At 34.4% G+C, this 26,621-nt stretch overlaps 1 protein-coding gene across 3 annotated transcripts in view; it reads left to right on the top strand.

The window, feature by feature from the left end:
* Positions 1-26,621, top strand: part of ATM (ATM serine/threonine kinase) — a 62,298-nt gene that overhangs the window by 11,725 nt on the left and 23,952 nt on the right. For all 3 annotated transcript variants that reach the window (XM_085216250.1, XM_085216248.1, XM_085216249.1), the window contains exons 11-42: positions 529-723; positions 1,063-1,158; positions 2,111-2,336; positions 3,675-3,806; positions 4,533-4,658; positions 4,778-4,867; positions 5,725-5,896; positions 6,845-7,044; positions 7,265-7,347; positions 7,454-7,609; positions 8,126-8,201; positions 8,356-8,486; positions 9,728-9,848; positions 11,244-11,420; positions 12,150-12,319; positions 12,609-12,855; positions 13,709-13,827; positions 14,950-15,076; positions 15,894-16,093; positions 16,565-16,739; positions 17,357-17,521; positions 17,809-17,941; positions 18,941-19,036; positions 20,387-20,558; positions 20,973-21,114; positions 21,726-21,902; positions 22,357-22,531; positions 23,795-23,882; positions 24,239-24,394; positions 25,376-25,481; positions 26,106-26,194; positions 26,287-26,389. In XM_085216250.1, coding sequence (XP_085072376.1) covers positions 529-723; positions 1,063-1,158; positions 2,111-2,336; positions 3,675-3,806; positions 4,533-4,658; positions 4,778-4,867; positions 5,725-5,896; positions 6,845-7,044; positions 7,265-7,347; positions 7,454-7,609; positions 8,126-8,201; positions 8,356-8,486; positions 9,728-9,848; positions 11,244-11,420; positions 12,150-12,319; positions 12,609-12,855; positions 13,709-13,827; positions 14,950-15,076; positions 15,894-16,093; positions 16,565-16,739; positions 17,357-17,521; positions 17,809-17,941; positions 18,941-19,036; positions 20,387-20,558; positions 20,973-21,114; positions 21,726-21,902; positions 22,357-22,531; positions 23,795-23,882; positions 24,239-24,394; positions 25,376-25,481; positions 26,106-26,194; positions 26,287-26,389 — 4,621 coding nt within the window. The remainder of the gene's footprint in view (positions 1-528; positions 724-1,062; positions 1,159-2,110; positions 2,337-3,674; positions 3,807-4,532; positions 4,659-4,777; positions 4,868-5,724; positions 5,897-6,844; positions 7,045-7,264; positions 7,348-7,453; positions 7,610-8,125; positions 8,202-8,355; positions 8,487-9,727; positions 9,849-11,243; positions 11,421-12,149; positions 12,320-12,608; positions 12,856-13,708; positions 13,828-14,949; positions 15,077-15,893; positions 16,094-16,564; positions 16,740-17,356; positions 17,522-17,808; positions 17,942-18,940; positions 19,037-20,386; positions 20,559-20,972; positions 21,115-21,725; positions 21,903-22,356; positions 22,532-23,794; positions 23,883-24,238; positions 24,395-25,375; positions 25,482-26,105; positions 26,195-26,286; positions 26,390-26,621) is intronic.

Genomic DNA, 26,621 nt, shown 5'->3' with positions numbered 1-26,621 from the left:
TCTGATTCACATTGCTTTTTACTATATAACAGAAATCACTCAATTATTCAAAATGTTGTTGTTGTTGTGGCTGCAATAGGTGTTGAGAACTATCTACATTGGTGTTTTAAGCATTTGAAACTGATATAAATACATGCATAGTCTAAAAGCAGAGGTGGAATAGGGGAGCCGAGCATCTTCAAATATTAAATCTGCCTAAAAATATTAAATCTGATTGGAAGAGATGTGGTTGATTTTTTTTTTTTTTTTTTTAAAGTTAAAAAGTATCTTTTCTTCTAAACATATTTGGATTCTGAAATCATTGTCCTGAAACAGTCTTTAAAATTTATCTGTGACATGAAAACATGATTTTTGAAAATGCAGGTTGTAATAAAGGAGTTTTCAGGTACGCATGCTTATTAAGTTATTTGATATTATATTGATATTGATATTCCCCAGACATGCAGAAATACTGACTTTGCTCTAGAGTGCTAATTAGCAAATACCATCTTTTTTTCTCAAAAATGCCACATTCTTTTTCTGTTGCAGTTCTGCAGTATGTTGCTTAGCATTAGTGATGTCTGCTTACTCAGTGCCAGAAAATTTGGATGTAGGATTGGAACAGAATAACTGTGAAAGACATTTGGATTCTATCTTAAAGGATGCAATAATGAAATGGGTACTTCCTTGCAATTTGGAGGAAGAAATGGAAGAATGTTCAGAATTGCCTCCTGTGCTCTGCAGGTAAAGCCTTTGTGGCATACTTATGTATTTAAATTCATTTTCTAATGCAGAAGAGTGTCTAGGGAAAAGTGGATTTGCAGAATTGTTTGAAGGCAATGCATTAGTAGAGTTTGAGGGATTTTTATTGCTTGAGGATATCATCTCAGGGGCATAATACGGTTATCTGTCCATAATGTAGCAGATGCACAAAGTATGTGTTAGAAATTTTAAGTGAAAGCTTAAACTTCTTTGAAGTTATGCAGTGAATCTGGTTAGTGTTTGTGCACTCTTCAGGAATGCAAGAACATGTCTGATTTGATGAAAATGCAAAATCTTCTTTTCTTTTTTTTTTTTTGTCAGTGATTTCCCTCATCTTACATTACAAAAAATTCTTGTGAGCCTTACAATGAAGAACAGTAGAGCTGCCATGACATTTTTCCAAAATGATGCTAAATGGTATGTTTTTAAATCAATCACTGTAAATACTTGAGCAAGCAGAGGCAATGAAAAATGCATTAGTTCCTTGAGTTATTTTGTCTTTATGCATAACATATTTATAAATCATAGTAAAGCTTTTGAATTTATTAAGATGCTGTAAGCAGATGTTGAAATGATCTCTTGCCAACAAAGTCAAAGCTTTGGGTACTGTGCAAAATTTCTTACAAGGAACGATGTCTCTCTTCGCCAGTACAGCTAAATATTTGGTTCTTTACACATAACTCCATTAGGTATTACTGTTATATTTTTTCAAATAATTTTTAACTTTATAAAAACATGTTAACAATCATGAATATATATCACCTTCCATTCTAAAGTAAGACATATATCTTAGGAATTCTTATGATCAGAAGATCTGTAAAGGTTAGGTGATTACTTCCCACATGTCCTTGCGCTACTCCATCTGTATATATGGCCTCAGTCACAGACTCCTTGAGTTTCTTGGAGTCATTTTGTGAAGGCTATTACATCTTTCACTGATAGATTAAAGTTCCTGGACTATATCCAGTTTTATCTTAATGAAATTAAAGTGTATGTAAGTTGTAATGAGAGAGAAGACTTTTATGTATAGGATTTAAAACTATTATTTTCAGGCTTTTTATGAATGTGTGTTGCAGTTATTTACAGTAGGTTGACATCAGCCATCTTAACATAAACAGATGCTGGTATATGAACTGCAGTAGAAGTTACAGCATGTGTTCAAACACTGTTTTCCATTATGATTTCTTCAGGCAGAGATAAAGTTGTATCTGTTCCACAGTGAAAGTCATCTCAGAAATTAAAGATTAAGCGAGTTAGGGAATGCAAGATGTTAAAGTATTTTATTTTGTTTTTGTTTATTTCTTGCGTTTAATTAAAAGATTTAAAGACTTGTACGTCATATACTGATGACCAATGTCTCCTCTTCAAGTGTGCAGCACTTACAGGGGAAAGAAGAAAACAGTGTTTTGGATGTTGAAGAGCTGTATCTGCAGACAACATTTGATGAAATGGATATTTTCACTAACTTTGCAGTGAATGTTGCAGATAAAAATGTGACTAGTTCAAGACTTGTTATCAACCAAAGTCTTAGGGAAACACTGGAGTGCTGTCTTTTAGCAATGTCAGAAAAGCTTTTAAGTAGCTATTCTCCTAAGGTAAGTTAGAACATAACTCTTACATCCTTATAGTAGTGCACTCAAACATTGTGTTTTCAAGGAAAAGTAGATAGATTTTCATTCCTTTTGCTGCTAAATGTGTACTGCAAGGATTTTAAAGCTATTTTCAGTACAATGAAATGGAGAAATTTTTTTTTCTTTACATCATTGGCAAAATATCCATGGTTTCCGTAAGTATGTAGGGGAATTGTGTGTAAAGTTGCTACATTAATCATTGTTAGCCTTGTTTTTGAAGTCTTTCAAAACATTTGCTTCAACTTCTGTGCCCCTATGGTGGCCCCATGCCCCCAAGATAGCTTCAGTCATAGAGGTCTCAAATAGATTTTGTAAAAAAAAAAAAAAAAAGCAGTGTAAAAGTGTACTTGAATAGAAAGCCTGCAAAAGACTAAGTTAACAAGAGCTCATAAGGCAACTAGTTATCCTCCTCTACTTGGTGCCCTCAGACTGTTTGGAATATTACATCCAGTTTTGGGCCTCCTGGGACAAGACAGATGCTTGATTTGTTCAGTAAAGGCTACTGAGGTGATCAAGGGCACTTGTTGTGCCCTTGCAACTCAATGTCAAGGTCCTGTAATATTTGGTGAGATAAAAGAGGCAGTGCTGAGGCCTGAAACAAGGCACTTCAATTGAATGTTGTAAAACTTATTCTTGGGTTTGCATGTGTAAAAGTGGTGTGTACACATGCATTTACTCATCTTTTTTAGATACCTGCTTTTCAAGAATGTGGTATCAATCATCTTAGGTTTCTGTTCCAGAGAAATTAAAAATATTTGTTTGTTGTTTCTCCTCCTTTGATTCAAATAATTTAGATAAGTAAAAAGTTCTCCAGAATATTTTTGCCAGTAGGCTTGCATCCATACACAACCCTTTGTGACATTTATTTGTTGACATGGTAGGTGCTAAGAAGAACTTATGAAGTTACTAAGATAGTAAGAGCCAGTGATAGGAATGTGCTGCAGTTCCTGACTAGGCTATTGTTATTCTAGTAAAAGTTAAAACAGCTAAGCAGAATGCGTGAGTGATGAAAGCATTGTTATTATGGAACATAAAGGAGTGGGAGAATTATAACTGTGAAGGAGAGAGGCGTAAGGGCCAAGGAACATGCAGAGAATATTAACACGAGAGGCCAAAAGGACTTGCTGTGGAGATAAGGCAACTGCAAGGTGCCAAACGCTAGTATGCAAAGCTTTGTTAATTCTGGTGAAATATTTATATATGAGATATATATACAAGTGTTAAAAAGAGACTAAAGAATTCTGTGTTTTGTTGGAAATGTTTTGTATTGAACCACTGGTACTTACTGTGTATTTGATTTAGTCTAAGCTTGTTGCTGTGGAGCACCTTGTCCGATGTGTCAGTCTTTTGATTGGTGTTCTTGGCTGCTATTGCTACACTGGTGTATTTACAGAAGAGGATGCATGTAAATCAGAGTTGTTTCAAAAAGCTAAGGTAAGCAGCAACTCTGGGAGCAACTTAAAGTGAAAAAAACATTAAGTATTAAATCATTTTAAAAGTTCTGTTCATGTCAACATACTTGATATTTCCCCTCAATTCTGTTTAAAAAATAAAAAAAAAATTGAGAAAGGTTTAAATATGTTATTGCTGCTTAAAATGAGCAGTCAATGAACTTCTGTTAATATATCAATATATCGGTTTTAGAGTAAAAAGAATTCTAAGTATTGATACCTTTCTGTATAATCCCCTTTAAAAATAATTTTAAAATAATTGTGGTCATGCAGACAAAGGATCATTTAGGATAAAAAATCATTTCATTTATAGGTCTTTTATGAAGGGGTATTTTTAAGAGCACTTGATGGTTTATATCAATATGAGGACAGCTATTATTGTTTTTGTTATTATCTGGTGGTTTCTCAAATATGAAAATCTAAAACTTTATGTTATGAAGAGATATTTTTCTTTTGTGCTGAATGTTTCAGACTGGTTTGTGCCATATTTTTGTCGTTTCTGTAGCAGGATGGGTGAAACATAGTTAAAGTGAAAAGAGCAAAAAAAATGTTCCCATACTCAACTAATGCAGGCTCTAAGTATCAAAGCTGTAAGAATGATGCACAAGAGTCATGAATCACGTCCTTTGCATCCTTATGTGTGTGCTGTGTATCTGCCAACATATAAAGGAATTTAACTGATGTATTTTAACTGCTGTATTTTTACTAGTCCCTCATTCATTACGTTGGAGAAAGCATTTCTAACTCAAGCAAAAAACTAAATGAAGACGCCCAGATCAGCTCACTGAGAACTTTGATAATGCAGTGTACAAAGTGTTTATGCAATTGTACCAAGGTAAAGCTCATAAAGTAATGTGTGCTTCTTTCTTCATTAATGAGATCAAAAAGTTGGCTATCACAAGTATGGTACTTGAAAAAACAGAATTAACCTACTTATATCTTATTTTCTTACAGAACAGTGCTAATAAGATGGTGTCTAATTTATTCCTGCGTTTGTTAACATCAAAATTTATTAATGATCTTCTAGATATTTGCAAAAATCTGGTAAGTACATTCTCCGTGTTTTTAAATGCGTTCTTATCTATGAGAGGAATATCTGTTGCGGTGTAGTAATTAGGAGCCAAAGAAAATGAGATATTAATTATTGGAAAAACAAACTAAAAAGCATTGAGTTTTGTGGAGATTTCTAACTGGAAACGTTTTTATTTAGCATTTGTGTATTTTGAACACAAATTACTGTAACACATAGCATTTAACTTTAATACAAGTTCAAATTTTAAAAGCTTCTTTTTATTTTATAGTTTCATGCATTTATGTGCCTTAAAACACTATAAGGATGTTTTTTATTGAAGATATTTATATTATGTCTTTTAATTTTCACTCTCTCACTGACAAAAGTGGTAGAGTGGTGCATCACTGCATTTAGTACACCTCTTGAAATTTCTGTTTTTGGTGAATAGTACTGTAGTCAGGTTGAAGTAGGGAAAATGCTTCAGGGGGAGCTGAGAATCTTCTTTTAACTTTCATCTAGTAGAGGAAGTAGTAATTACTGTGTTTTCAGAAAGGTCCTCTGCCCTCCTTTCTGTGTAGTTATGAAGTATGGTGAGAAGTTTGTGCAAATTCTGTAGGATTCTTTTTCAAATACTGTCACTGGCACCATCTAAAGCACAAAGATGAGCTTCTGTGTCAGAAAGCTTGTGTCCTATAGAGAATAGTTCAAATCAAACATCTCATATGCTATGAGACAGATTTACCGCAGGGCATGAAATTCGTCACTTCACTGTATCCCTTTTTTTCTTCATCTGTTTGAATTAACTGGGAAATTGTACTGTCTTTCATTACTTTATGCCTGTGTCGTGTCATTAAAGGCCAACTTTAAAATAACGTGATATTTTTGTCAGATGACTTTTACTGGAAAACCAAGTGAATTAGGAGAAGTAGACCTAGTGGGGAATGACCCTGAGGAGAGTATAATGGAAGCAGATAACCAGGTATCTGATGATCTATTTGATGATCACTCAGTGACTGATGTCAGTGATACAAATGAGTCTGGTGAGATGCAAAATGTAACAGGTAAGTTTTCTCTGTGTCCAAAAAAGTTGGCAAAAAATGTAGGAAACTCCTCACCCCTACCCTTGTTTTGGCAAGTTGTTCTTTCCTTCAGTGACAGTAATTGTCAAATTGTCCTACTTTGAGTCAGGTAGTAGTTGAACCAGGGACTTTCTAAACAGTAATTATTTTTTACTTCTTTAGTGTTATAAATATATTAAGAAGGTATTTTAGGTTATCAGGAAAGGGAAAGTTTATTTTATGTTTTGATTAGCAGTAAGATATAGGAAACTAGTTAATTTGTCCAGCGTCAGACAGTTGTTTTGGAAAAGAAGAAAAGAGAAAGTACTAGCTCTCTCTGTCATTAGATTGAGCTTCATTTTCTTCAAAAGTAGTCCTATTTCACTTCTCTCCTTTTCCTGATCAGTAATTCTTGGCAGGATCAGCTTTCTTGCACTTCTGGACCTGTAGGAGGAAGAGGATGAGTTTATGTGTCCCCTGGGCAGGTGTTTATTGCTTTTAAGACCTACTGATGTTCTCTTCTGTTTTAATTTCTTATTAAAATTATACATATCTTAGTTTCTAATCAGAACTATGTTTTCTGTTTTATTGTTGAAGAAGAAGGAAATTGTGATGTTACATTACTGCCAAAGAGCTGGTCTCTCTTTCCCATTGTGGCTTTAGAAATATCTTCTCCAGAAATTCAGTTTAAATAGTGCTAAAGAGCTTGGGTTTGCAGAAAGTTAGAACTCTGCATTTTCTACAGAAAAAATGATATTTTTAGCCATTTCTTTTAGGTTATAATATAAATTCAAATGCAGATGTTAATATAGTGGCAGTTGTTATAATTTCAGTGTTAGGGAAGTTTCGAGTCTGTGGTCTAAAATATGTCCTAAATAATGGCAAACAATTTTATTAAGTTATTTTATTAACCTTGTAGAGGAGGTTCTTACATGCATGTCTCCTTTTCAGGTGCTGTGAGCCCATTAGCTGAAGAACAGTTGACAAAGCAGGATTTACTTCACCTTGAAATTCTGAGATTCTTATGTATTTGTGCAACTACTGTCCAAATTCAGACAGTGAGCTTTCGAGCCTCTGATATACAAAGGAAGCTGTTAATGCTCATCGATGGCAGCATCTTTGATAGTGCTAAGCCATTGCATCTGCACATGGTGAGTGTAATATTTTTTACAGAACTTCTGCTCTTGTACTGCTTTTTAAGTTGTATATTCTTGAAGGCCTTTCTCTTGTCTTCAGTTGCCTGAGAAGACCTTAAAATGTTGTCTTCTAATGTTTTGATGTTTGCTGGTATGGGGGAAAGAGCAGTTAGAATTTGTTATAAGCTAGAAAATTGTTTTTTATCTAATTCTTTTCCTTTTTTTTGTTCCCCAGTACTTGTTGCTCTTGAAGGAGCTCCCTGTTGAAGAAAACCTGCTGCCTGTGGATGAAGTTCTTAAGCTTCTTATACCTCTTTCGTAAGAGAGAAACTGTTTAGCATGCATTAGAGTCATTGTAGTTCAACAGCTAATGGATTTGGGGGCTGTTGAGTGGTTCAAGTTTTTTGTTTTCTTACTTTCACAGTGATGTATGTTCTTTGTACCGCCGAGACCAAGATGTTTGCAAAGAAATTCTAAGTAATTTGCTACCAATAGCAGTAAGTTTGGCCCAGTCCAGTGCACATAGTGAAGAAACAAGGATTGCACAAGGGCGATTTTTGACAGTTGTTGGAGCCTTTTGGTATGTTTTATCTATTTAATGTAGAAGTCTGTTGGGCGTAACATGTTTGTAGTGCTGTTGTGTATCTTTGCTGTTGGTATCCTATGAATCCACATGCATTTTGTTTATCCAGAGTCTAAATTTTCATAATTTCTGCATCATTTGTATCTAAAAGTCTTGTAGTCCTTAGGACAGTTGTATTTAACATGAATGTGCTCTGAATTCATAGAATCATTAAGGTTGGAAAAGACCTCTAAGATCATCTAGTACAACCATAAACCCATCAGAGTCATGCCCACTGAACCATGTCCCTAAATGCCATATCTAAATTGGATAAATAGCTAAAAGAAGTGATACCTTAAACAACTGTAAATGAGTATCATTTGTAATTGTAGATTACCAATAAAATCATAAAATTCTGGCAAAATAACTATTAAGCACAAAGTAGTGAACTACTGGCAGGAGAAAGAAACTTGTTAGACTTTTACTAAAAATTATTGGCAGCTTTTTCAGTTATTCAAATGTTTCCCATTTTAGGAAGTTAGCTCAAGGAAAGAGATGCACAGCACCAGTAAGAGTGGCACTTTTAAACTGCATGAAAGCCCTGCTTGAGGTAATCCCAGCTTTACTGAAATATATTAATGTGTGAAGTACATAATTAAGATCTACTTGAAAGCAGTATCTAGAGATTATTTTTTTGCATGTATCAGTGTACATTTCATTGTAAGACTTCAATATATTTTAAATATTCGGTGTATTTTCTTCAGGCCGATCCTTATTCGAAGTGGGCTATCCTTAATGTAAAAAATGAAGATCTTCCTGTGAGTGAGGTTTTCCCACATTTTCTCGCAGACAGTCACCATCAAGTTTCTATTCTTGCTGCAAAGTCAATTACCAGGTGATGATGTAGATTTTTTTTTCTTGTTCTTTGTAACGGTGAATTTCACTTAACTGGGTCTTACTTCTGCTACTGTATAGCTACTGTTTTCAGTAGTCTTGGGGCTTTGATCTTGAGGGAAATAGAAGCCTACCAAGTTACTTTGTGAAGGTGTTCAAATGTTGGTCTCCGTTGCCTGTGTGTGTGTGTGTGTGTGTATATTTGTGCATATACGTAAAAATGTGTATATAATTGCAAAATAGATCCAGAGAAAAATTTACAAAACTCAAATGTGAAATAGTTTATAAATAGATTAAATTCTTTAGCATAAAAATTACTTCAGAGGGTCTTGTATTTTGAATACCATGTACAGCTTTTTCTCCATATCTCAAAAATAATGGAAGTAGTATAGAAGGAATGTTCAGAAGTAAGAAATACCTTACATTCATCTGTTCACTGTACAAACCCAGAAGAGTTGCATTGCAGGAGGCATTACAAAACTACAAAAGTGGAACAAAATTAAACTTGGCAGTCTTTTCCGGTTTAAAGAGTAGAGGACATCAAGTAGAGCTAACACATTCAAAATTCTAACAATATATGGTTTACATCTTCATGCAACATTCAGCTATCCCAAATATGTCTGGATGCCAGAAGTTTCATTAATTTTTGAACCTCTGTAAACAGGACATAATTGAGGGATACTAAATACAGTCTCTAACTCATGATCTGCATAGGCCCCCTGTGGTCAAATATTACCATATATTCAGTGGAATTATATGTTTAAGGCAAGTATGTTGTAGTCTTCCTTAGGTATCTGCTCTTGTTTGTTTAAAAGTGGTTAGAATTCCTTTTGGTCCAATCCACTGTTGTGTTGCAATTTTTGTTGCAAATGGAAGTGAGAATTTAAGAATTATTTGAGAATCTTTTTATACATCTATATCTGTTTCGTAAATGTATTTCCATTCCACATCATGATGTGGGGTGTTCCATTGTGGCAGGCAATTGAAGTTTGGATTTCTTCATTGACTGACACTAGGAAACTTGGTTTTCAAGCTTTTCACCACCATTTAGGCCCAGCAGATGTTCTTACTGATAATATTTGAGGGATAGAATGGAAGGACTGCTGTATAAGAAAGTTAAGAAAAATATAAGAGCATTCAGAAAAGCAAAATCTAATTATGCATTATATGCTGTAAATAAACTAAATGAAATGTTACGCTAATAAATCTTCTTTTTTTTCTTTTTTTTTTTTCTTTTAAAAGTTTGTTTCAAGATGTGAAACAGAGAGATTCTTCTGGATTGTCAAAACCTCTTCCCTTGGAGCTCCAGCAAAAGGCTTTTGAGAATGTATATCTCAGGGTTCAGGAAGGAATGGGAAATCTGGTAATGAGACCTAGTCATTAGTTTTGGCAAATTTTCAGGTTATGAATAAGCTAATTTCTGAAATAGATGTGTTTAGTTTTCTGAGAATATTAATTCTTCCAGATGTTTGGTAATCTGAGGTGGTGAAATGGTGGTAGACAAGAAGTCATTTATACATACAGGCACTTTCTATTTAGCCCACATGAGAAGTTTCTAGACTCATTCAGTGTATGTTCCAGACTCTATACTATACTATTTGTTGTTGCAGTTTTCACTACTGTAACACGTAAGAATTAAAGAGAAAGGGAGCCATAATATTCTAGACAACACAAATAGTGAATAGGAGGCAAAGTAAATTCAAACTGTCTAGTTAAGTAGTATAAAAAAAAACCTGTAGATTCAGTAAGATCATGTTTGCAGTGGTACTAGAGCAGTGATTTCCACAAAACGAAAATTTGCTTAAAAAAATAAAATATTCAGAAGAAAATTCTATTGTAGAAACTGGAAATACAGTGGTGTACGTCACTGTGGAATTCCATTAACTATTATTTTTATTATTAGTGTCTTTTACTTTTCTCTCATCCTTGCTGTCATGCCAAACCATTACATTTTCCATATTGTTTTTGTTTGTTGCTCTGTCGTCTTTCTGCATGTTATCCCTTGATTGTGCTTTCTCTCTCTGTTGGCTTGACTTGCTGTCTTATATCTTGGACTGCTGCAGAGGCTTTATCCCTCTGTCATCTCATTCAACCTCTTTGTACTCTCACCACCAGCTCTCTGTTGCTCCAGCCTGTCATCGTTTTATCTGATTTCTCTGTTGCCTTAACATCCTGCTCTGTCACCTCATCTTGCTGTCATCTCTCATTATCTCCTGTCCTTTGCTTGCTGTTTCATGTTGCTTTTATTCAGTGCGTGTCACTTGTCAACACTGTGCAGTAGGAGTGAAGAACTGCGTTTGAATAACAAAACAGTTCTGGCATGCATTGGTTGTTTGTGTTTTTTCTTACATGGTAATATACATGTTATTTTTAGGGAAATTATTAAAAAAAAAAAAAGCAAGGAAACTCCTGCTGCAGTGTCTGTTTTGGAGGCAGTGAATTTTGCAGATAAGCAAAAAGAGATTTAATGCTTCAGTCTTTTCTCTGTAAAGTATGTTGCCTTATTTTGAATTGCTGATGTTTAAATATGAACTGGAGTATATGAGGTACAAGCATGTGTGCTGAGATGCTGGAGACAGGAACTACTGGTTGAGGCGTGCAGCAGGCAGCTGGGGAAAGTAATTCTTAAGGTACCAAGGCAAGATTTTCAGAAGCATTTATGTCAGTGCCCTTCATTTTAATTATTTATCCTCATTTATTAATTTGGAGATTTCTTTAACAGCATTTTTGTAATTTTGTCATTATTTCTTATTTGAAGTTCAGTGATGATGCAAATCCTGAAGATGTTTTGGACAAACAATGTAATAGGAAAGCAGTTTTGTTGATGCTTATAACCATGGTTCTGTGCTGCAGTCCTGTATGTGAAAAGCAAGCTTTGTTTGCTATTTGCCAGTCTGTGAAAGAGAATGGATTAGAACCTCACCTTGTGAAAAAGGCAAGTAAAAAATTTCATTTTGTATTTAGGTTGTAAATTAAGCAAAGCAGTATTGTAATGGTATAAAATACTTTTGTTAGTGTTGGAAGTTGTTAAATTTTCTAATGCAGTCTATGACTAACATGATAAATCTGAAGAAATTTGTAATTATACCTAATTATCTGTATAGTGACCTACCTTAGAAGCACAGATCTGAAATACAAGTAGATTTTTGTACATTAAAGATTTTAGCAAATCTTTCTATCATTGAAAGTAAAGTGAGTTTTCCAAAATGGAAAATACGTAAAGAAAATGCAGCGTATTAGAAGAAGGTTTGTGTTTTGGTGAATTCTTGTGTTGCTGTCATAAAGGTGTACTGAAATTGTCAGTATTTCTACTGTAGTTTATCACTCTGGTTGTTTTTCTGTGTATCTGTTCTCTCCTTTTTATCCCATCTTTCCTATTCATTACCACTTCTATGTGCAGACTTTATCCAACGTAATGTATACTGCTTTGTCCTTTTTTTGCATACTACTTCTCACAGTGTAGTTGCAGTTCCTTATTGCCTCCTTCAGAGATACAGCAATTAAAAAAAAAAAAAAAAAAGTAAAAATAGCCTGTGCTAAATAGGAGCTGAGTTGCACAAATATGCATTCAGAAGCAGGGGAAGGACATGGAGGTGTAATGCTTTCAGAATGCCATAATATCGTGTACCCTGCATTCTACTTTATAATCTTATTTAATGCACAGGTTTTGAAGAAAGTATCTGACATCTTTGGCTATAAGAATATAGAAGACTTCATGACATCACACTTAGACTATTTGGTGGTGGAGTGGCTGAAAATAAAGGACAGTGGATATAGCTTGTCTGCCTTTCCTTATGTTCTTCTGAACTACACCGATCTTGAGGAATTTTACAGGTACTTTTTCTATACAGAAGCAGTTTATCTATATTATGACAGAGGATTTTGTATTTCTAAATGTAGTTACATTTATTGTTGGAGAAGGTACTGACAGCTTGTATTGTGAGTATATTGCATACTGTAGTTATGCTGCGAAGATTTTTTGTATAGCAGTAGGACGACATTTATTACAAGTCTAATTATAGAGGGTGATACAGTAGAGGAATGATAGTTGCTATATTGTGCTTGAGATTTTTTCAAAAGTGTAATTTCAAGGCGATTTTGAAAATGTATTTGCTGCATGTAGGTCTTGTTATAAAGTTTTGGTTCCACACCTGGTGATTAGAAGTCAGTTTGAAGACGTGAAATCACTTGCTAGCAAGATTGGAAAAGACTGGAGGCAAGTTCTGGCAGACTGTTTTCCCAAGATACTTGTGAACATCCTCCCACATTTTGCCTATGAAAGCCACGGTCAGAGGGAAGTAGCAGAGCAAAGAGAGACAGCTTCTAAAGTCTACGATGTGCTCAAGGATGAAAACTGCTTAGGGAAACAGGTATCCGTTTTAAATGTGTAAATTTGAACAGACCTGAAATAAGTTTGTATACATTCTGTAAAAATGTAGACAGTTCAAGCTTAAAGGTAAAAGATTATTGCTGTGATAAAAGCAAACAAGCTGAATTTGTATCCCAAATTTTTCAAGTATATATTCAGTAGAATCTTTCAGTGGGCTTGAAGTGTATGTATGTATGTATGTATATATGTATTTATTTATTTAAAATTGAAAAACTAAACCACCTTGAATTCATCTGTTATGCATCTCTTTACCTACATCATATTTTCCTCTTAAAATGTTTTCATGCTTCAGAAGAAGATCCTTCTTCTTCCCCAGAGGCAGGCTCTGTATTCAGAACCTGTAGTAAAAAATTATTATTATTTTTTTCCAAAGAAAGGTTGCCTTGAGAGGTTGTGCAGTCTCCTTCTATGGAGATATTCAAGACCTGTCTGGATGTCTACCTATGCAACCCTATTGAAGGGAAGCTGCTTTAGCAGGGGGTCTGGGCAGCCTGGTCCGGTGATTGGCAACCCTGCGCATAGCAGGGGGTTGAAACTAGATCAACATTGTGGTCCTTTTCAATCCAGGCCATTCTATGATTCTATGATCTCTTGAAGTCTCTTCCAATGCCTGCAGTTCTGTGATTCTGTAAAATCCAGAGTGAAAGCTAACTGTTCTACCTTTGACTGTCATAAATGAGACCTGACCAGCAGTTGTTTTTGAATAAATTGTATGTCTTGGATATTTTAACAAATAGGGAATCCACACAGGAAAATATTTCCTCTGGTGGTAAAGAAATGTTAAATTACTTTAACTGCTTTTTTCTTGCTAAAACACTGCTTTTCCTCTCTAGCAAATCGACAGTTTATCTCATAATAATTTATCAGAGATTGTGGTTGAACTTCTGATGACTTTACATGAACCACCTAACGCTAAGGCAGAAGAAGGATCTCATCTCAGTAAATATGTTAGGTATGTACTTATAGATTTTCAAAATGCCGTATATTCATACAACATGGTGCATTAAAATATGCTCTTCAAGTATTTTGTGTTCAAGAAACATTTAGTTGTTGTACTGATGGACCTGAATTAGTGAGGTAAAAACAGGTGACAGGGACGATTGGACTGGATAATCTTGGAGGTCTTTTCCAGCCTTGGTAATTCTATGTTTCTTTAATTCTATGATAACTTTAAAGTTGAGAATTAAAGGACTTTATTTTCAGTTGTAATGATATATTGCGTGCGTAATTTCCCAATAGTTATTTCCCAAGAGCAGTAAGGAGAATTTCTGTATAATATTTCAGTTAATTGAAAGAATGAATAAGCAGGCAAGAGAATTTCATTGTATGTTGATGAAGTCTGGACTATGGCAGTGCCTGTTTAGATCAGTTCTATCTTGGACCATGTAGAATTTTACTCTCTGTAAAATCTCTCAGCTTTTAATGTCCTTCCTGTAGAGGTCTAAATATTTAGTAGTCAGTGAAAAATGAAAGCTGACCTTTTCTTAGGAGCTCCCTCAGTGGCTGCTCTTGCTTTTGGTAAAGAAATTGCTTAAGCTATGCCAAATAAATTAATTTCTAGCTAATAGCAATAATCAAATGTCAAAAATGTCTTCATTTTTATGAGCCTTTTATTGCTTGGTTTTTGTGGTGGTTTTTTTTTTTTTTTCTTTTTCCCCCCGCTCCCCCAGTTTGGAGTGGGGTTTTTTTACTCTTAAAAGATTCCCAGTTCCTTCTTTTTCAGGCACATTGTTCCCAGAACTAGAAATGCAGAACCTTCACCCCATGACTTGCAATTAAATTTTCCTACAAAGTACCATATATAAGACTAATGATTGGTTTCTTAGCAGTATGATCTTTCAAAAAATAATAAGGGAGCATTGCAAAAAAAAAAAAAGAGAGATCTAGAAAGCTGCCATACAGGTGCAGCAGACAGTTCAAAATAAGAAGTGTTTTTGGAGCTTCTGACTTACTGAAAGCAGAGAAGAGCTTCTAGGAGTTACCCATCTATTCCATGAGATTTATTTCATTTCATTTAACACATGGGATTTGATTATTGGAAAAAAAAAAAAACATCTCTTGTTTGCTCACTCAGGGAATTGGATCCTGTTCCTAATCCTCCTCATTTTCCTTCTTATGTGATTAAGGCAACCTTGGATCATATTAGCAACTGTCATAAAAGTAAACTAAAAAGTCTCATTGCAGTTCTTTCTAAAAGCCCTGTAAGTATGTCATGATGTCTGATTTTTCCTTAACATTACAAAATTCTTCTTTTGGATACTTTCTAGTTTAACTACACTTTTTCACTATGTATATTTGAGGAAAAATCCAATCTTAGGAACTTCTCTGTGCTCCTTCTGAAAAGGAAGCAGTGTTCAGTGCAGGGACATGATAACCTTACTGAAATTCTAGGGTTGAAATATAATTGTATTGTGTAGTACATATACAGTAATGAATAACTGGAGTTATTTTGAAGGCTGGGGAAATGCATGCATACCAGACACTATTTAGATGCAAATTATTTCTTTGGCATACATCTGAAGTGCATTCTAAAATAATTATTTTTGCACAGTTGTATCCAATTAATGTCTACAATTGAAATATTAAAATTAGCTTCCCTTAATGGTAATGAAATAGTCATATTTTTAGACATTTGATTTTTTTTTATTGTTAATAGTAGATAGGAAGGTATATAAAATTACACATCCCTTGCAATAAATCTTAAAAATCTTCCTATCTTCTAACATAGTTCCTCAGAAATGTGTCTTCTCAGAGATTATACTGTTTTACTGCATGCGTTGCAAAAGCTCAACTTACTTTGCCAATCTAAAAATAAGATAAAGAAAACAACTTTCTGAAGTGTGTTTGTCTAAAATGTACGAGCATAGAAATTAGTACTGCCAAGCAGTGGAATTAGTTTATATATATGTGTATATGTATATATATATCTCTTTATCACTTAGGTTTTTTCTTCCTCTAAGGTATATTTCTATTAGCATTATGAATAATCTTTTTACTTATAGTTCTGTTTATTTCTAGGATTCTTTCCAGAAAATTCTGCTAGCCCTTTGTAAGCATGCATCAGATACAAACAATATTTACAAGAAGCACAGAGTTCTCATAATTTATCACTTCTTTGTTAGTCTGTTACTCAAAGAAATAAAAGATGGTTTAGGAGGAGCATGGGCTTTTGTCCTCCGAGACGTGATTTATACCCTGATTCACCACATCAGCAGCAGGTAAGTGTGATAATCACACTATGTTTGTTGTATCTGTGCTTTGTTGTTCTTGTAACCTCTCATATCTGTATTGCTCTTAGATGTTAATTCATTTACAGAAAGAATTGAAATTTCCTGAACTTACACTGATTTTTCTTTGACAATTTTGGAATTTAAGATTAAAACTTCTGGCAAATAATTGAAAGCCTTTTTGATTATTATTTTTTTTCCTTCTGATTATGTATTCTTCTGCTTGCACTTTATTCCATTTACGAAAGTGAGTCTGTTGACTTCTGTGAGTTTCAGTTCCCACGTGTCTCCTGCGCTCAATCGTTAGAGCTGATTGAATTGTTAAGTTTAGAATCAGTTGTTCCCATGAAGATTAGTTGTATTGCTCCTTTTCCTCTCTGTGTCCCTATTTCATAATGGGTTAATACTTGAGGCAATGACAATTTGTGTTTCTTTAATTTCACTTTTTGTTTCCTGTGGCAGACCCCCTGTCTTTAGAGATATATCCATGCGCAGCTTGTCACTCTGTTGTGATCTTCTTCAGCGTGTTTGCCACACAGCAGTGACATGTTGCAATGATGCTCTGGAGAGCCACCTTCACGTTATTGTAGGAACACTCATACCTCTTGCTGTGGACCAGCCTAAGATTCAGCCACAGGTAGATTTGAGTTGCTGTTGTTTGTATTTATCCCTTGTCCGTTATCATTTAGGTAGGTAGTGAGTAGTTAGTGAGTGAGCAAAGCACAAAATAGCATTTTTGCGAAGGATTATGTTGTCCATCATACAAGTATTTATTTAAGTTACAGATTTATTATGAAACATTCTGCCAGAATTCAGTGGTTTGGGCAGTAAATCATTATTTTTAGGCTTTTTTCAGGATTTCATGTTACTGATTCTGTGACACAGTAAGATCAGAATGACTGCTTGGATGCAGTGTGTTGCTGAATCATAGCCAATATTGTGATGATTGTGCTGACCAATACTTGAAATCAGCATCATCAAAAGGCAGGATAAAAGTGCAGGCTCTGGTAATAAATTCTTTGATGTCAGTTAGGCAACAGGCAATAGCAAAATTTCTTTTCAGAGTATGTGTGATTTCCCCATGCCTCTAAAAATGTTACAGTTTTTAATAATGTAAATAAATTATCTTAGCAGTTTTTTGTACAGTTTGCAGTTTATTGGATCTGAGGGAAATGCAGACTTTATAACCTAGGTAAGAAATATGGCTTAAAATTGTTTATCTTTTTTTCCTTTTCTTTTCTTTTTTATGTTCAGATCTTAGGCTTGTTGAAGTACCTGGTAATAGACAATAAGGATAATGAATATCTCTACCAAGCAATCAAACGCTTAGATCCTTTTCCTGAATATCCTGCTTTTGAAGAGTTGCGAACAACTCAACTGAAGATAAAATACAGTAAAGGGCCATATTCTCTTTTGGAGGTAACTACATTTTAAATTATATCTCATGACATAGTGGTTTTTCAATACAAACTTTAGAAAGAAAAGTAGTTTTTGAGCTGTATGTATAATTGAGACAGATCTAAATTAGATGTGATTTTTTATTTTTTTTTTTTTACTTCCTGTTTCAGAAACTGTAAGAGACTGTAGGTCTCCATCCTTACCTTGCATGCATTAATCTCCATATTGTGGACTGCTGAGAAGCATTCCTTTACTTAAAGCTTTTATTTGCGTGTTAAATGTACTTAGAACAAAATGTTGTTTTTCAGGAAATTAATCGCTTTCTGTCAGTTAGTGTTTGTGATTCACTGCCCTTAACACGACTTGAAGGACTGTATGATTTACGTAAACAGTTGGAACAATATAAGGACCAGATGAAGGACCTCCTGAAGATTTTTCAGGGTACAGATATCTGATTACGGGTTTTATTTCTTTTGTGTCTGGTTTTAGATGGGTAGTAATATAACTCTATGTTAATTTGACAGTGAATTATTTGTCCTAGTTTTTGTATATTTAACATTGTAACTTCATTATAATTTCACGTTTGAAATAGAGTAGCATAGATTATTGATGCAGAATCTGAAACACATCTTGTAGAGTGTATTATGAATATTAAATGAAGTGTTATATCACTAACAGGGTAAAATGCCCATCCAGCTCTTGGAGTGGGGTCACATATGATTGTGAATGACTGGGGTAGTGTACAGTATAGACATATTGTTTTATGGCTGCTTAATAAGTTTTGTTGTATATAAATCTCCCTGCTCCTTTAAATGTAATGAAGCTAGATTTTGAAAAGACATAGTATGTTAGAAAGTAAATCTTACAGAAATTTAAAAATGGTTGGATTTAGTTTTGTTGAACCTTGCCATATCCCAGTGTTCTGTTTCAGCTCTCAGTCCAGTGCCAATTCTTTTTTGTTTTGGATTTCAGATGTTTGTAATAAGATCATTTCATTTTTCTTTTCTACAAAAAGTCATCATCTGCTTGTTTTGCTGATTCACTGAAAATTTTCAAAAAAGCTGTTGTTATTCACTGTAGATAAAGGCAGAGTAAAATTTGAGGAAGAACGGTAGTCTCTTCTAATGTTGTTATGTCTCTACATCTTGAGTATAATTTACTGTTTCAGTCTCAAAATTCTGCTTGAAAAGGGAGTAATAGGATGACAAGCTTTCATGGAACAACTTGCATCAGAGCAGAGCCTGAACAATCTAGGATCTAGGCTTTGTAAGTTTGGAAGGTGATTGAGTAGTAACACAGAGGTCTTTGAAGTGCTGAATGGTATGAGGAAGCTGAATAGGGAGCAGCTGGTAACACTTGTTTCAGTACAAGACCAGTTTAAGTTTTCTGACAAGAGAAATGACGTTTTAATGTTGTTTTATTTTTCTGTACAAATGATAGAAAAACCAGAAGATTCTGTAATGGTGAAGCTCGTGGTGAGCTTACTGCAGCTGTCAAAGATGGCAGTTAATCATGCAGGTGAAAAAGCAGTGCTGGGTAAGTTCCTTAGTCCCACAGATCTCCTAGGGCTGTCATTGCAAGCCAAGATTTGAAACTGTAGCAGTTCTCAACATTTCTTCCCACTGCTATTCTGCCTTAGCTGTTAGAAGACTGCCTTTTAGAATGGTGTATCTTATTTTCTGTCACTGTTTGTAACAGCTTGAATGTATGTACAGAATGATGTAAACTCGGAGCAGTTTTGATCTTAGTCTCTTCTATGCTCAATAGAGACATCTGCCTGTATATGGGTTAATTAGTAGATTGAAAAACAGCATGAAGCATGGAAGAGAACTTAACTGAAAGTATGGAAGGCATATTTTAGTGAAAATTAGAGCAGTTGTCCATTTTAAAGCCTCTTGTGTATCACTAAAATGATCCTCACCATTTAAATTAGCACCAGAAGCATTTTGACTGAAGCTAAAACCCAAATCCCCACTTCTTCCAGTGGGACTTACATCCATGAAAGGGAGTGTTTCCTCAGTTTTGATGTGTAAAACAGCTGTGTGCACACACAGTGAGAACTTCTGTCTTGATGTATATTTTAGTTTAAAAGACAAGTGATGAATGCCAGGTAATTGCAGCTCACATTTATTTCAGTATCATACAGCATTCTTCAGCACGTCTGCTAGCTGTATCTTTCAGCCTTCCTTGCACTATCTTTCCTTAGATGATTTGTTAAATGCAACCCTATACCTTCAGTTTTTTTCTTTATTTGCTCTGATTGTTAAAAGCAGTGTTGTAGAAGATGGAAGTGTTTTCAAGAAGCATGATGAGTTTGAAGGAAAGAGCAAGAAATACATTTTTGTTCTTTTCTAATGGAAATTAATATCCCTTTTAATTTTGTCAGCATCTTTAGGGTCATTTTTTTTTCCTTGTATGCAGTCGTGCACATTGATGCATCACTTTTAAGTAAAATACAGGTAGTAATTCTGTGATTACAGGCTTCTGTCATGTGTTTATCATCCTCTTTGGGAATGAAAATTGGCTTCTCCTGCTGGCTGTGATTCTGACCTTTTGCCCTTAGTAATTTGGACACAAGCAAAAATAAATCTGTGTCTGATTCAAACAACGTCCAAAATTTAAAGAAAAATTTTGAGCCATATCAGAGCCATATCAGAGAATTGAGTTAGGACACACAACTATGTTACTGATTTGTCTTAAACGCTTATACACCTGATTTTAATCATACAGCTCATCAAGTGATTATTTATAAATGCAGCTTTTATCCCATGATAATCTCAGTTCTGGAAATGATTTATACTGATTGAGTTGTAACAACTTTTTAGGGCAATACTTAGTTTTAGTTTATGTAAGAATACAAAATTACCTTCATTACCTTCATTGCAGAGGCTGTTGGAAGTTGCTTGGGAGAAATAGGCCCCATGGATTTCTCCACCATCGCTCTTCAGCATGCTGAAAATGCACTGGATTCTAAAGCAGTGGACTTGCTTGAAGATAGAAAGCTTCAGTGGGTCTTCATAATGTTAACACAAATAAATACTGCTTTAACAGATAATTGGTGAGTATATTTATTTATTTAGTGCTTATTTAGTTTGAAGTTTAATAGGGGCCATTCAGCTGTATGTTGTTTGCATCTGCAAATGCATTTGGATTGTGCCTGTTGGTACCCAATTATGTGCTTCCTCAAGGCTCACATAACTTACTCAGTCAAGCCAGAAATTGTCTAGTAAAGATTCTTTAGTTAGAATCTCTTCTGTGCAGAAGAGGTTAGTAATGTTGTAGTGTAAATACTGAGGTTTTGCTTTAAAGCAAAATAAGGGATGACATGTCCTATTCACAAACTTTTTCTCATTAGACACATGTGTTGCTAGATTATGGAATTCTTTGACTTGCATACTTACAAAGGTGACTTTGAAAGTAAAACAGCTAAAAGAAATTATTAATCATAATATTCTCTATGTTATTCTTTCAGTATTGATGTTAGATCTGCTGCTGTTTCCTGTTTGAAAAACATATTAGCCACCAATTCTGGCAGTGAATTTTGGGAAGTTTATAAAAATAAAGGTGATCCCATGTTAATCTATCTACAGCCTTTCAGAATGTCCAAGAAGAAGGTACTTCTTTTGATACACCTTGTGTATGATATAATGGTAGAGAAAGCATAGAAATAAGTATAAAAGAAAGCAAATGTGAATATTTTTTTAAATGGATTTTATTGAATCCAAGGCCTGGTCTTTTCATCTGTCTGATTGCAAATGCTGTTGCTTTTGTACACCTCCTGTTTTTCATTTCTATTTTAGCATTTGGGGTTACTTTATGTAGGTAATTACCAATTTGATGTTAGAAAGCTGCATGCTTTCATTACTAGACAGACATTTTCTGATTACCTTCTTTGTAATCTAATACATTCTTTCTCAGGATTCCATTGTTTGACACAAAAGCTTGGTGAGAAGTAGGTCAGAAAAAAGGTTGTGTTATTGTAGTTATGTAAATGTAGCATCTAATATGGCCTTGTTGGTGTTATCATTAACGCTTTATTTTTTTGGTGTTATCATTAAGTTTTATTTCAGATTTTCTTGTGTAATTTTACATTTGCATGAGTAAAGTTGATCAATGGATTCATGCACAGTCCATATTTAATATGTTTTAACCTCTGCAAATTGCAGAATTTCCTTTTAAATGATGCATTTATTTATATTTGCAGATTATATTTTTTTCCTTCTAGGTTTTGGCAATGCCAGCTAATGATTCAGAGGCTTCTTCAGAAACTTTGGATGACACAAACCTGTGGATTCCTCTGGGAGAAAGTCATGAAACCTGGATCAAGAACTTAACCCGTTCAATACTGGACAGTGGAGGTGTACAAAATGAAGTTCTCCAGTTAATGAAGCCACTGTGTGAGGTCAGCTGAATGATATACAGTCCTTTGTGGGCAGTGATGCACAAAATTATGTGATTAGTCAACTAGATATCAAATAGTAATTTCTATTATGTTGCTCCTTTTGCTTAACAGTAAATTGAATATTATATGATCAGATACTGCATATACTCATTAAATACATTCTTGAAATACGGTATTTAGGAGAGAATCATAATCAGGCCATCTCTACATGATTATATTAACTGAAGGGAAGTATAACCCTATTGAGGATTACACATTTTTGTACACTTCCTATTCTTTCTTAAGCATTTTGTGTTTGTTTTGAATAGTTTTCAGTCTTGTGTCTGAATGGAGACATTTCAGTTTTCAGTAAGAAAGTAGAACGGCCATTAGGCTCTTGAGTTTAGTCATAACCTGAGAAAAATGGGCTTATAGTTCCTTTTCTTAACAACTGCTGTGCATAATTATACTCTAGGTGAAAACGGACTTGAGTCAAACTTTGCTTCCGTACCTGATTCATGATATCCTTCTTCATGATTCAAACGAATCTTGGCGAAATATTTTGTCGGTTCACGTACGGAAGTTTTTTACTGCCTGTTGCAGATTTGCCTCATCTAGTAGATCTGCTACACCACCAAATTCTGACTCAGGTAATGTCACAATTTTTTTTAATTTTTTTTTCATCTGAAAGAGGAATTCTAGTCTTGAAAAAGTTATCATCTTCTGACTTCAAATACCTGATGCACACTTGTAGGCAGACAGAATTCTAAAAACTTTTGTCCGATTATTTGATCAGTAGTGGTGATTTTGAAGCTTTTTCATTGTCAGGACTCAAGTTGTTTCTTCTCCATAGCTCCTTTCCTTATTCTCAGTTGAGTAATGTTTATTACTTGCTGAATTCAGATGTGATAAACTGCTAGATTAAAATTTGAACTGTGTCTTAAAAACATTAGGTGGCAGTTAATTTTCTGCCTTCCTCAAAAAAATATGAATAAAGGCAATTTTCTCTTAGATTTTCCCCTTAGGTAAAAGTTAACTCTTGCTTGAACATCTACCTGATGTTGCTGTTGGTCTCCCTATATTTTAAAGAGGCCTTTTCCATTTCAGCAGAATGAAAGGAAGATGTAATCCAAAAGAACTGTAGCTGAGTTTGAGTAAGGCAGTAAGTTCCAAATGAAAGAAAGTACTATTTTGATAGATTGAAATAGACTGAGATTTATTGGTCTTTTTTTTTTTGGCCTGAGGATGTAACTTTTGAATTACTTTGTCTCACTCTAATGTACCTTCTAATCAAGCTGGTGACTGTCCTTTCAAATTAGATTTTGTTTGCAGTGAGCAGAAATCTGTCTAAAAAGATCTCCATTATTAGACTGTGGGGATGATCTAATATGACTGAACTGATTTTCAAGACCTGAAATCATCTATTTCTCTTAGCTGAGCCTGGCCCTTAGTTGACACAAACACAGTAATTTCATGTTAATGTTCTTTTTTTGTTCAGTAGCTCTCTGCCATGTCTTTCAACTTCCTCCTTCATTAAAGAAACGAGTCTGTACAATGTATATTTACAGGCAAGTCACGCAAGCTTCAGGTTGCTGGAGAGGTGAAGGGGAGGCTTCAGTTTACACTAAGATTTCTGTAAATGAGCTTAATAATAGTATATATATTTAAGGTTCTTTTTAAAGATTCTGCCTAGCATGGCCATAAAGACTAGATCAGTATCCTTGCATGTTTTTGAAGACAGGCAACAAATTTTTATAAACTTCCAGTTAGTTCAGGGACAGGAGTGAAAAAATGATAGAGTTCTCTTCTAATGTGATTCTGTGCAAGTGATCTTTATGAGACAATAAAAGCAATGTAAAGGACACTTCTGAAGCAAGTTCATTATTTTGTCTCTTTTGAAATATATATCCTAGAGCAAGAAACCCATGTGCTTAGAAGTTTGGATAAAGTATCTCGACGAACCATGCTTGCTGTTGTTGATTACTTAAGGAGGCAAAAAAGGTGACGTACGGCTTTCCAAAATGTTGCTCAGCTTTAATTATGTCTTAAGATCTGTTGATGGTCTAGATTAAGAAAGAAAAATCTGGTAAAGAACATGTTTCTTAAAAGAATGCAGATATAGCAATGGCCTTGTATTTGTTATGGAATAAACTGGCTAGCCTTAAACAGCATTAACTATACTGAAAGAGTTTTCTGAAAACTTTTGGTATGATAAACTTCTTGTGATATCAAGTTAAGATTTGGAGACTAAGGTAATGTTAGCCTTCGGAAGATTTTATAGCTGAGCTGGATTTATTTTGTTTAATGTTAGAGAGAAAGCCTCTTGCAATAGTGTTAAAGTCTTTTTTTTAAATCAGGTCTGTTTCAGGTACAGTTTTTGATGACAGCTTCTGGCTAGATCTGAATTATCTTGAGGTTGCTGTAGCAGCACAGTCTTGTGCTGCCCACTTCACAGCCCTGCTCTATGCAGAAATCTACGCAGACAAGATAAATATAGACAAACAGCAAGAAAGGTAAGCCTTGAGAAATGCAATTTCTTGAAATGTCTAGTAAAATTGATCACGTTCCGTGTGTTCCAGTATTGTTCTTTACATGAAAAGTCACTGAAGCTTTAAAATAAATGTTCAGGCTTTTGTACTGACATTTAAAATATCTTTGCCAGTCCTTCAAAGTGATCCCAACCTTGCAAATTTGCCAGATGTGGCACACTCAAAATCATTTTAATTGTAATTACTAAGCAGGAAGTGTTTGTGTGTTCTAGAGGAAGTTGGCTAAAGCTAGTACTTTATTTAATCTTACTTTTTAAATGGAGCACTTTTCAGGTTTTCTTTTTAGTAATTAATAATGTACCAGTGGTTAAACTAAGTCCAAAAGTGAAGCAAGAGGAGAAAGAAACTACAGAACTATGTCCAGAATCATGTAGTTTTAACTTCATTAATAATTTCTAGTGTAGAACTGATCCTCTACTGATCCATGTGGAGGGAGCTTTCTTACATAATGTACAGTTATTCATGACTTCTGCTGTAGCAAGATTCAAATATAGAACTAATTTACTAGCTTGGTTCTGCCTGCAAATAACTCCAAGTCAGAGAACATGTAACGAGAGTATGGTTTTAAGGGGTTCTATGGTTGTTTTTACTCTTTCACAGAAGAGAGCGTTCTTGCTTCAGGCAATCACAAAAGCAAATTATCAATTTGATTTCATAAAAATTAGACATTATGTTCTTCCCAAAAAGAAAAACAAAACAAAACAAAAAAAACAACCAAGCAAGCAAAAAAAAAAAAAAAACAACCCTTGATGGTGAAATTCTTTGATGTTGATCTTCTCAATTCAGTTGATTATTTTCTGGTAAGAGCTGTTTTGAATAACCTGGAAAGATAACATAAGTGGTCTTGTGTTTCGTATACATGCCTTAATTCTGACGTGTTCTTCTATCATTTCTTTAATTCTTTGTATGAAATTTATCTTTACCCAGTTCAAACATTTCTTGTAGGTCTTCTTTTAAAGCAGCTAAAAGTTTGACATTTGAAGAAGAAAGTGAAAAATCAGCTATTGCTATTTTGAATGAAAAAAGTAAAGAAACTGGCATAAGTTTACAGGTACATGTGTGTGCTTAATAATCTTTGAGCCTTTTTGTATAAACATATTTAATAGTAAGTCTCATCTGAGCTAACAGCTGGTCTAGTTGAAGTTGAAAAACTATAAAAATTCTACCTGTTCTCAGAGTGAACTCAATGGCCTTGACAGACATGTTAAATGCAGTGTTGTTCACATGAAACACTCACTAGGTGGCAAATTTTCAATAAAAGCAAAGCAGACTTTGTTCCCCAAAAGAACTGACCTTATGGTGGTAAGCAGCCAAATAGAGCATTTTTGTTTTGTCATAGAGAAATGCTAATTAAAAATCAGTGAGCTGATGTAGCAAGTTGTAGTAATGGCAGAAGTATAATCTCATACAAATCTTACTTAGTAAAATCCTGGTTGAGGACACTTCTTTCCTTAGTTCATTATTCTAGAGCTTTACCTAGTTTCAAGCTTTGCTATGCTACAAACTTCTCTTTCAGTGATGATATTACTGAGATATTGCATAAAATAAAATTAAGCAATGGTAACAACATGTTACATGGAAGGGACCTGTGTTTATGAATGTACATGGTATGTATAAAGTTCACATGAACTACTTTCAAGAAAGGTAATTCTTTGTTTTATGGTGTACATTTTAGGACCTTCTCATGGACATATATAAAAGTATTGGAGAGCCTGACAGTCTCTATGGTTGTGGTGGAGGAAGAATGTTACAGCCATTAGCACGGTATAATTTGTTAATGATCTTATATTCCTTGATTCCTCATTGGTTTCATTTCTCAGTAAGGAACTTAAATTTAAAACTTTAACTTACAATAGGATAAGAACATATGAGCATGAAGCAGTATGGGATAAAGCTCTTCTAACATACGACCTTGAGGCAACCCTCTCTCCATCTACTCGCCAAGCAGGGATAATTGAGGTAATTTTATTTTTTAATAGGAAATGAATATAGGAATTGATATCCACTGTGCTCAGTCATTCATACTAAAAAACAAGGTTGTTTTAGGACTTAAAGAGACCTCTTTGGTGATCGGGATCCTCTGTCATTATACATAGCCAAACTATATAATGTAAGACAAATCAGTATTTGTCCTGAAAACACTCAAGCTTATTGTCCTTTTGTTACTCACCCATAATCTCCATCTTAGATC

The sequence above is a fragment of the Meleagris gallopavo genome, chromosome 1 (assembly GCF_905368555.1).
Source record: "Meleagris gallopavo chromosome 1, MGAL_WU_HG_1.1, whole genome shotgun sequence".
NCBI classification, from domain to species: Eukaryota; Metazoa; Chordata; class Aves; order Galliformes; family Phasianidae; genus Meleagris; species Meleagris gallopavo.
The sequence above is the reverse complement of the archived record's forward strand: the minus strand, read 5'-3'. Positions and strand labels throughout refer to the sequence as shown.